Source organism: Gambusia affinis, linkage group LG24 (assembly GCF_019740435.1).
Source record: "Gambusia affinis linkage group LG24, SWU_Gaff_1.0, whole genome shotgun sequence".
Taxonomy (NCBI): Eukaryota; Metazoa; Chordata; class Actinopteri; order Cyprinodontiformes; family Poeciliidae; genus Gambusia; species Gambusia affinis.
Window position 1 is genome coordinate 2,317,538 of NC_057891.1, and position 10,868 is coordinate 2,328,405.

Consider the following 10,868-nt stretch of genomic DNA (forward strand, 5'->3'; position numbering starts at 1 on the left):
ATTGCAAGCAACTTTTTGTTTTTGTTTACGTCTGGTCTGTTAAAAAAAATCCCTGAGTCTGAAAACTGAAGTGAAGCACAGCAACAACAGCCTGAGGAGGCTTTTAGCTGCTGTTGCTTCAGCAAACACAACGTCTGCCCTTCTTTCCTTCGGCTTTTTGCACCGCGGATGTGTGAATGCACACACAGCCGAAAGCAAACAAACACACTGATCCTCAGGGCGGGCCACCAGAGACCAACATGGCCGCCGGGAGAGATTCTGAGCCGTAAATATTTCTACCAAAATAATTTCAGTTCCTTCAGAGTACAGAAACCATAGAAACCAAGAGGTTAAAGGTTAACCTGGAACACAGACTCTCTTCAGTTTGTGTGTCTTGGTGCACTTTCTACTGAAAATAAAACAATAATAGGACAGAAATTGTCCTATTATTGTTTTATACATCCAAGACAGAGAACAGAACCACTGGATCAGGTTTCCTTTCTGTAGAAACTAAAATATCCACAACAAATATCTAAAGAAACAATAAAAATACAACATTTTAGCAGCAATAAAATCCAAGGAAATGATGCAGCTAAATACTAAACTCTGCACAGCGATGGCTTTAAGAGAATAAGTTTGACATTTTCGCCGATTTAAACACCTCCATATGAATATGAACTTCCCATAAAATCTTGTTTTAATTACAGCAAAAGAAGAAATAAAATTCAATATTTGTGGTAAAGATCTGAGTTAGCAGAGATGAAGCTTCGTCTGAGTGGAAAGCAGTCTGCTGCATCCCTGAATGTTTCATGAGAGTTTGTCTTCTCCTGCGGTTCTGTGCAGGTTAACTTTGCCCTCTTGTGACGTGATCAATCATCCAAGGAAGATGTTGTGTGTCCCAGTTTAGTTCCTGCCTCCCAGAGAGCTGCAGAGGAAGACACAGATCCCAGACAGGAACAGGCCATGAAACGCCGAGGTGTCGATGTTGAAGCAGAAACAGAGATGATCGCTTTAACTTGTCCTGTTGGTGGAGAAGCTGCTGAATCTGTAACCAAATAAACCTCATCTGAGAGTTTAACACCTCGCTCTGCTTTCACAGTCGCTGCTGCTGCAAAGAAAAGATCTGAAATATTTAACGAGCGTCTTTAACCACTCGGGCCTCCTGCCTGATGGAAATATGGCCGCTGCTGCTCCTGTGGAGGCGCTGACCTGCTTTCAGGACGACTCTCCGTTAAAACCTGCTGTTCTTCTTCTTTCAGCATCAAATGATTCAATGGGGAAGGTTTCTCTCTTCCAGTGAGTTTTCTCCTGAAATGCCGGCCCTGCAGCTCTGATCCATGGGACACGGATTGATCTCCGTTTCTGTCTCTTGGTGTTGTGTGGCTCTGCAGCAGGACTCTCTCCTCTCCCTGTGTGCATCCAGCCTGCTCCCGTCGGGTTGTCGGAACGCGTTAGCTCCACCTCAACAACCACCAAGGTAAAACACCCGGCCGCACAGCATGAGAGGTCGATGAATAATGAACAGCGGCTTCATTTGGGCTCCTGTCGGCCTCCGCTACGGAGCAAACGTGGAGTTTAAGGAGAAACGACACAAGGAGTCGAGGTTAGCTGTAAAATGTCCACGTCTGTGCAGAAATACCCCGACACGTAATGTGTTTGTTTAAAAGCCTCCAGCCTGAGGGGCTCTGACACAGAAACGTCCAGACGAGAGAAACGAAGCCTGGAACACGACTGAAGGTGAGGAAGAAACATCCAGAAGATCCCAGACCTGATTCTGGATCTGAACAAACACAAGAAAAGATTTTATTAACAGGTGGTGTTCATCTTTACAGCACTGATATCTGTTAAACAAAACTCTGTTACCATTTAGAAACACCAGAAAATGAAAAGAAAAGGTCAAAGGTTATTCAGACTAAAACTGTTTATAGATTCAGCTGAGAAAAGCAATTATAAGAACAAACTTTCTAAAACTTACTTTGATTCCAGTTTCCAAAATATGCAAGTTATGTTTCTTCAAATAATTTTTACAACTTTCAGGTAACTTTCCTATATTCCCCAGACTATAGTTATATTTCTGAACCCACAATGTTCAGTTCTGGGACTCTCAGGTAACTTGCCTTGAAGTTACTCTCTAGTTTTTTTAACTTAAAGTTTATTTTTGCTGAACTTCCATGATTTTATTTAACTTACAACACTTTCTTTGCAGATTAAATTTGATTTCCCAGCACTTACTGAAAAGAGGTGAAAATAAACTCCCAGACTGTTTCAAAATAGATTCATAAATAATTTAAAGGTTTCATTCCCAGAATTCATTTTTACTTAGTGAAACTTTCAGATTATATTCTGGAGTTCTCAGTTGACCTTTGATGAATTTGATGTTCCTGTTATATTTCACTGTTAGTTCATTTCTTTTAATTCATCTACAACCATCTTATTGGATCAGATGGATGCCAGCAGATATTTCTGCTATTTTATGGATAAACTGAAAACCTTAAGCTTCAGAAACTTGTTTAATATGTAGAATAGCATCTTTATTTTGTGAATATTATGATTTTATTCTCATAACTAAGAATCAATAAGTCTGGCTCTAACTCTCTGTGGTAGTTTGGAGTTTTTCTCCTGTAATGAAAGAAATCATCATTTGAAAAAGTGATTTTTGTTTCTCACTCAGGTTAAAATGTGTTTTTGATCAGGAACAGACTGCAGGGATCCGACTCTGGATGGAGAGTCTGGACTCTGATCGGGTCGGTTGTTGGATCTGATCTGATCCGTTCGGCTCCTTAACTCCATCTGAGATCCATCAGCTCCGCTTTCAGTGTTTCCACAAAACCTGCTGCAGCTGAACTCAACATGCAGCGTCTGAAAGGTCGCAGAGGACCTGTGTGTGTGTGTGTGTGTGAGTGTGTGTGGGTGCAGCTGCGGCGCTCTGCCTTTGCCTCTGATGACCTTTACTGAGTGTCACTGCTGGACCTGCCGCCTCAGCGTGGCGCTCGGGTCGCGTCACGGATCGCATGTTTGACTGACGGCTTCCTCACACACACATACACACGCACACACACCTGTGTTGATGATCACAGTCGGCTCTGGATCAGAACCGGCTGCAGTTTGTGCAGCGGGCCAACAGGTGCTGAAACATGCGGCTGTAATGCGGCTCTGTGTTTGTTGTGCCGACTCAACATAATGAGGCTGAATTATTCACAGATTCTCCTGGAAGCTGCAGAAGCTCCGCCTGACATAAAAGCTCTGGCGTCTCAGGGGCCGATCTCATGCTTGGCTGCAGAAAACACAGAGTGTGTGTTCAGGAGAATGGGTGTGTGTGTGTGTGTGTGTGTGTGTCGTCTGCAGTGGAGAGCAGAAACACAACCTTGACCTAGATAACAAACCTGTGGAGAAGAGAAAAGGGAGAAGGAAGCTGGTCTGGAGGTCATGACCTCCTGCTGCTGGTCTGATGGATCCACACTGACACAGACCACCGGAGACCCGGTGTGTGACTCCTACACACACACACACACACACTTCATCAACCAGTTTCTTTATCAACTCAAACACAGGAGCCTCTGGAAGGGCTTCAGGATTAAACCAGTAATTTTTCGCTCATCTGTCATTTTCTTCCAGTCCTCCCAGTTTGGCTCCAGACGTCCTGCTGGTTGATGATGGTCGGATCTGAAGTGAGTTAAAATGGGAGGAAACCAGAAGATCCCAGTGGAGCTGGTGATGATGAAGATGATGGAGTGATGATGGTTATTCTGATAAATGGGTTCACACCCACTCAGGGGTCTCTGCTAACGTGTGAGCTGCTGGGAACCAGTATGATGGTTTCTCTGTATGGATGATGAGGTTTAATTTAGTTCAAGGCTTTTATTTTCTCGGGTCCAACTCTTAGTTATTATTGTAATTTGAATTACTTTATTTTCTAGGACAGAATTAATTTATTTTGTTGATTTTAATTCATTCAGGAAATTCTTCTCTTCCAGGATTTTATTTATGAACTTTTATTTTCTAAAGTCAAATCGAAATTCTTCAAACACCAAAATTATTCAAAATATTGGCTGAATAAACTTCAGCCAATATTCTTGGCTGAAGTTTATTCCTGTCTGTTATCTCAGGTGTTTTTAGAGTGGCGGCCATCTTGTTTCTGATTCTAGTTTTCTGAAATCTGGGCCTTTTTTTGATTCAGGCAAACAGAGAATGGAGCAGCTACATCTTTAGGACTTTACAGTAATAATAAACCAGATGTGTGTGTGGGTGTGTGTGTGTTTTCTGTAGAGTCTCAGTCCTGACTGAGGACTCTGATGGCGGCAGGGACAATCTGTCCCCCCGCTCCGCCTCGGCTGCCAGGATGGATCCACGGTCGGGTGTGAACGGCCGTCACTGCTGCTGTCTCCCACTTTCACACGGACTTTACGAGTTTTCACACACTGCTGGTCAGCAGCGGGTCCGTCAGCAGATTCCAGCTGATTTGGGAGGACAGATGTTGTTGGATTGGCAGCTGCAGGTCTGGTTGAGGTAAATGAGGTTTGACTCATCAGATAAACTAATTTAGAAATAAATCCTTAAACATTTGGAAAAGATGTACTTATTTTGACTTGGTTTAAAGAAGTTTCCTCTTGTTTTTTGGCGGCCTCTGTCTCCCCCTTCTGGTCACTAGTGCAAACTGCAGTTTGAATTCAACATGGCGACCTGATCCTGGTTGTTTTCATTTCACAGATTTTAATTGAAAATCTGTTTGATGTCTTATTTTATTTATATTTACCATCAAAGGAACCTGTAAAGATCTGAAAATGATGGAAAAAAAGAAAAACTTGTTTGCATGTTGCTCTCATCCACAATGGCTTTTAATAGTTTTTGCTAAAAATTAAAGAGAAAAAACTATTGCTTCTAAATTTAAATCTAATAAAATCAAATCTGTTTTTAAACAGTTTTAAAGGTTATAGAAATATTATAGAAATAATTTTTCTATAATATTATTATTGAAATAAGTAACATGCTTCTAGATCTGTTCCTGTCATTAGATTATAATCTGCTTTTTATCTGTGATACATAAAAAATAATTATTACAATAAAAAATAAATTAGTGTCACATTTGTGACTCTAAAGTTTTGTTTGACTGACCTGAGCATAAAATAGTGAAAATACTTTTTGATGCTTTGGCCAACAGATCTGCAACATTCAGTCACTTATCTAACAATCATCCAGCGTCATGGTTTCGCTCCAGTAATGGGATTATTGTCAGAAAATGGTGACTTTCATCACCTTGGCAGCAGAACATCAGCTTGAAAAAGTCGTGTTTTTGAGAATCAGGGTGATAAATCCAGTTAAGATCTGAAACCTGAGTGATGATCCGCTGTTTTAAACACTAATAAACCCGATCTGTCAGTGAACATGGAAGGATTTCCCACTTTTCTGATAATCTCAGCAGAAGTGGAAAGTAATCCTGCCATGCAGGGATTAGAGTCTTCATGGAGTCTGGAGCAGCTTTCATGTGCTTCAGTAACGCAATCTTACCTTAATCCTGCTGCTGTCTCATGATCTGACAGCTGCTGAGTAAACATCTGGACACATCTGGACTGTAAACACAGATTTGGACCAGCAGTGACGGCGCGGGTCGTGGAAACAGTTTGTGGCTCATCAGCGGTGAAACCGAACCCGGCAGACACCCAACACCTGAGAGAGGAAACTCCACAGTGGGTCTGCTGTCGACCCGGAGAGCTTCAGGCGGGAGTTCTGCTCTACATCAACCAGAGCCGGTTGCCTAGCAACAGAGGTAAAACAAAACTCAACGATGATGGATGGGACCAGACAGTTTTAATCTGTTTTCTGACAAACTACGTTAAAGAAGTCCTGATTGATTATTATTATTATTATTAAAGTCTATAAAAATGTCATTTTATTAATTCATTCTGTCACAATCAGAACTTTGAGGACATCAGATCCTGATGTGACCCAACATGAACATGAGTTTGACTGGGACCAGTAACTCCAGCCACTCCAGTCACTTCACACTCCAGGGTTACTTGTGGAGTACCACAAGGTTCTGTGCTTGGCCCAATTCCATTCAACAAATACACTTACACACACACATGTATATATAGTAAAGACAGCAGTCTTTACTATATATCCAGTGCTCCAGTGCTCCAGTTTTCTGGAGGTACCATAAGATTTAATAGTAATAATTGCATATTTTGCTAATATTCTAATCTATATAAGGATCATGAGTCCATATCAGGTGAGATGAAAAAACTGGATTCATTTTAAGGTATTTGGAGTTACATTCAGCTCAAACACCAGAAAAACACCTTTAAAAATTTAATAAATATATTTAATCTCATTTGGGTCTAAACTGATAAACTGGACCATTATGGATTATTGGTGATGATCCATAATCCATAATTATCTGACTCCAGAGGTTTCACAGCATTTGGAAAACCTTAAACTATTACACTTTTTATCTACTCACTAAAATGTGTTCCTGTATGTTTTTCAGACTTATTGCTGTGACCTCTGACCTCTGCTGTTGCTCCTAATGTTGTGGGATGAAGGAGCTGCAGGTCAAATCTCCTGGTATCTTCAGAGCCAGAAGGTCATAAAAGGTCCTGACAGTATCGTTGCAGATGATCCACCCAGCCTGGACATCCTGACCGCGTCCGGAAACAGACGTGATGTAACATCTAATTCCCTCTGTGGGAAAGATTTCAGTTTATCCAAGTTCATCTTCCAATAGAAACGCCATTTTGTTTCTTGTTCAGGAGCTTTAGTTGGTTAAATGTTGAAAAGCGTCGACAGTACTTGCTTTTTTCATGGACACCATTATTTAAAGGAACTTAAGATGGCTTATTGGAGCTGAGTGAAGAAAAGACTCCATGTCAGGTTATTTTAGACCCACATCCAGCTTTTGATGTGGTCATTTAAACTCCTGCATTAAATATCATTAAATTAAACTTTGTCATTAAAGTCATTGCAGTCCAAAACGAGACGAGTTCTGGTGTCCCTCTAGGATGAGTTCTCGGCTCCTTTGTTTCCCCCTAAATTTACATTCAGACATTAAATCATGTAATTCATAATGAAAATGTTTGGCATAACCTCTACAGTTGGCTGTAGATGACAATGAAACCTGGAGATGCCATTTACAGCTTGTCTTTCTAAAATCAAAGACTAATTTCAATATTTGTGACGGTTTTATGTATTTATTGTCATTGACTTTCTGTGAAGTTTTGTTTTTTCTTTGTCCTGCAGCCTTGTTTTCTCTTCTAAGACAAATTTCTCCCACAGGAGACAAATAAATGATTTTTTTTTATTTTAAAAGTCTTATTATGCACATTTCAAGTGGAAATGTTCATAAACGAGGCTGCAGAATAATTGTTTAATTTGTGAAAGTTTCAATAAGATGTTTAGTAAAACTCTTTAAGAAAGTTGTTGCAAAGAAAAAAATCAATTTCTTTTGCAACTTTGAAGTTTTGTTGATTGAAATTTGAGATGTTTCTCTCTTTAAATCACATTAAACTTCTCTAACCTTTCTGTAACTAAACAATCTTGAAGATAAATAAAGCAGGAACATAAACACGCCATCAATGAAATCTGTCCAGAGCTTTTAATTCTCAGCTCCTGTCCCAGTTTCCTTCAATCTCTTAAAGCTCTCCTCTCTAACCCCTCCCACATGGCGCCTGCAGCGCCGGCTGCCTGCCTGCCTGGTGAATAATTGACGAGTTCTCCCTCCTCTTTTCCATCCTCTGCCATTGTCGCGTCGCTCGTCGGGTTCTCCGGGCCGTGACAGGCCGCCCTCCCCCGCCTCCATCATGTCCAGTTTCCACCTGCTGCTGGGCGGATGGTGACAAACGTACCGGGAGCAGCAGCTGGTAAGACCTGAGGATGGTTTCATTGTTTCTGGGGAACAGAGGCTGGAAAACAGAAACGCAGCAGAAACTCTGGATCTTTTTTTAATGTTTTACTTTTAATTGTTTAGATCTGTAAGAACTGCTTCTAAATTAAACATTTTCTTGTCTTCCCTAAAGAAAACATTTACCTGTGGATAAATAGTCAGAAGCATAGCTTCGTTTCTTGTTTTTCTAATGTTTCTCATCGATTTGTTCCTTTATTATTCTGTTGGGTTTCGGTCAGAACTCTGAAACTCATCTGAATGCTTCTTCAGTCAAATCAGACTGAAGCTGGAGATGGGTTAGATGGGTGAAGCTGATCATTTTCTAGTTAGATAACTTGTTGCTTCCTGCAGATGAACTTAGATGATACTGGATGTTTTCACTCGATCTCCATTTTAATGCGGTAAAAGAACAAACTTGTCTTCATCATCTGGGTGGAAAAAGTGTTTGGTATTACAGCTGGACCTTGATTTTCACCCATTTCTACAATGAATCTTCATGTCTCTTGTTTCAGAGATCTCTCTGGAGTCATGAGGGAGTTCCTGTTTGTCTTGCTGCTGGTCGCCGAGTCGTCCTGCGTGTTTCTGAACTGGACATGTGATCGAAGCTGCGTTTGCCATGGAGACCTTAAGTTCACCACCTGCTCGCATGATGACCTCACCCAGCTTCCCATCAAGGTCCCGCCCTCCACCGAACTCCTGGACCTGTCCAGCAACCTCATCTCCGTCGTCCCCAGACATGTCTTCAGCAGCAACCGCAAGCTGAGGGTTCTGCTGCTGCAGAACAACAACATCAGCCTGGTGGAGGACGGCGGCTTCGCCCAGCTGGAGTTCCTGCAGAAGCTGGACCTGAGCTGGAACCGGATCTCCGTCCTCACCGAGGGATTCTCCGTCGGCCTGTCATTCCTACGGGAGCTGCAGTTGTCCCACAACCAGCTGACCAGCCTGGATAGTCGGAGTTTCCTCCACCTGGACGGCTTGCAGAGGCTAAACCTGACCAACAACAGCATCCAGAGCATGGAGGTGAGGTCCTTCTCCTCCATGAGCAGCTTGCGCCAGCTCCACCTGCAGGACAACCAGCTGACGTCTCTGTGGAGCGGCACCTTCTCCATGCTGCGCTCCCTGGAAGTCCTCAACCTCGCCGGCAACCAGATCCATGAGATGGAGTTAGCCGTGTTCAACCCGCTCACCAGCATGACCTTACTGAACCTGGCAGACAACCAGCTGTCCACCGTCTGCTTCAAGACCTTCCTGAACATCCACACCTACAGCACCCACATCCTGCTGCGGGGAAACCCCTGGAACTGCGACTGCGAGCTGCAGAGAGTTTTCCGGAAGCTGCGCAGCATCCAGAGGATCTTCCTGGACGACTACTACAACCTGACCTGCAGGGAGCCGTCCGTCCTGCTCGACCACCGGCTGATGGAGGTGGACACCGAGCTGTGCATTGCTGAGACCGTCACCGTGCTCATCATCACCATCACCGTGGTAATAACCGTGCTGGCTGCCATGCTTATGGGCGAGAGGAAGAAGAAGAAGAGGAGGAAGGTGCTGCACTGGACGCAGCAGGGGGAATTCTCGGATGAATCGGATTTCTGAAGCAAATTGGTTTATTTTCCTGGAAACTTTTCCTGGATGTTTATTTACACCTAAAGTGAAACTCAACGGTATTCGTTTGCCTTGAACTCTTGCTAATGCTGGTTCTTACACGGACAAGCCCCGCCCTCGGCGTTCTCCTAACCAATCAAAATACAGGAAATCTAAATTCTTGGGTGGTCAAAGGGAAGTGCAATCCTGTAAAATATTCTCCATATTCATCCAGACTGAACATGCATGTCAGGAATGAAAACATCTTTCAAAACAGAACTGATACGGTGGGACGATATGGATTTATTGTGATATTAATGTGATAAGGATAAAAATTGTGATTAAAGAAAACTAGTTACCCACACAGGATATTGTTCTTGAAAATATTCTCATTTGCAATAGGTTTATTCAGGACACAACTTACTTAAAAAGTTTGATTCATATCACTAGAATTCACTCAATAAATGCATTATAATTGTACTTTTGAATTTATTCATATTATTTATATTCTTGTTGAACAAAAAGTGGAGAAAATAGCAAAAATAACATTTCTGATCATACGCTCAGTTTTTTATTTAACATTGCATTTATCATGACAACGACATGATAAATTATGATAAATGATATTTGGTGCCTGCAACATCTCCCCAACCCAGGCCTGCTCTGCTGCCCTGGGCAACTGCCCTTGTGCTTCATACACCAAAAACCAACTCTGATGGGAAATTATGCAGGGCTTTTAACATTTTCAGTTGTTTTCACAAATAAAATTCTAGAAAAGCATGAACTGAATTTATAATCTTCTACAAAGATTATAAAATCAACAGATTTTTGTCCTGGATTTTGCTCCATCTATTTTTCCATTAACCGTATCCAGTTTCTCATAGCATGATGCTGCCACCACCATGTTTCATGGTGATGTGTGCTGTTAATTTTTCTCCACACATACAAAGTTTTGACCAGAAAAACATGGCCTTTTGCATTTCTGCAATTATTTACTTCTCCACCAGATGTGTGGAGTTCACCTTATAGTTGCCAAGTCGGCTGTTTCTCATCTGTTTATTAATTTCTGGACTTATTTAAACAATAGCACAGGATTATATTTAAAGGTATCAAAGTAACAAGTGGTGAATATTTATGTAGTCCACAATTCAGACTTTCAGTTTTCCAAAATTTCAATAAAATGCATTGAAGTTTGTGATTCCACCGTGAAAACTTTCCTTGTGATATGAGTGGTTTCTGGTTCCCTCTGCTGGTGAAGAGGACTCACTGCAACTAGAGATCATCTGACGTCATGAGGTGATTTGCTTTAAGCAGCTGGGTGTGGTTTGCAGGTTTTCTGCTGCTTTATTAAGCCCTCCAGAAACGTTTCCTTTTCACAGAAATCAGGAATGGCCACAAACCTGTTTCCACGCCTTTGCTTGGAGTCTAG

General features: G+C 41.9%; 1 protein-coding gene across 6 annotated transcripts; it reads left to right on the plus strand.

Moving 5' to 3' along the window:
- The first annotated feature begins 552 nt into the window (after positions 1-552).
- LOC122827357 (insulin-like growth factor-binding protein complex acid labile subunit) lies at positions 553-10,317 on the plus strand. 6 transcript variants are annotated; one of them, XM_044110180.1, is made up of 6 exons: positions 553-1,716; positions 2,673-3,462; positions 3,595-4,485; positions 5,517-6,640; positions 7,751-7,832; positions 8,368-10,317. In XM_044110180.1, exon 6 carries the CDS (start codon positions 8,384-8,386, stop codon positions 9,449-9,451), a length of 1,068 nt encoding a protein of 355 aa, XP_043966115.1. In that variant the 5' UTR covers positions 553-1,716; positions 2,673-3,462; positions 3,595-4,485; positions 5,517-6,640; positions 7,751-7,832; positions 8,368-8,383; the 3' UTR covers positions 9,452-10,317. The 6 variants fall into 6 exon arrangements, with proteins under 6 accessions (XP_043966115.1, XP_043966113.1, XP_043966114.1 ...); XM_044110178.1 differs by having other exon boundaries at positions 5,517-5,743; positions 5,893-7,832; XM_044110179.1 differs by having other exon boundaries at positions 3,595-3,768; positions 4,246-4,485; positions 5,517-7,832.
- Positions 10,318-10,868: the final 551 nt, after the last annotated feature.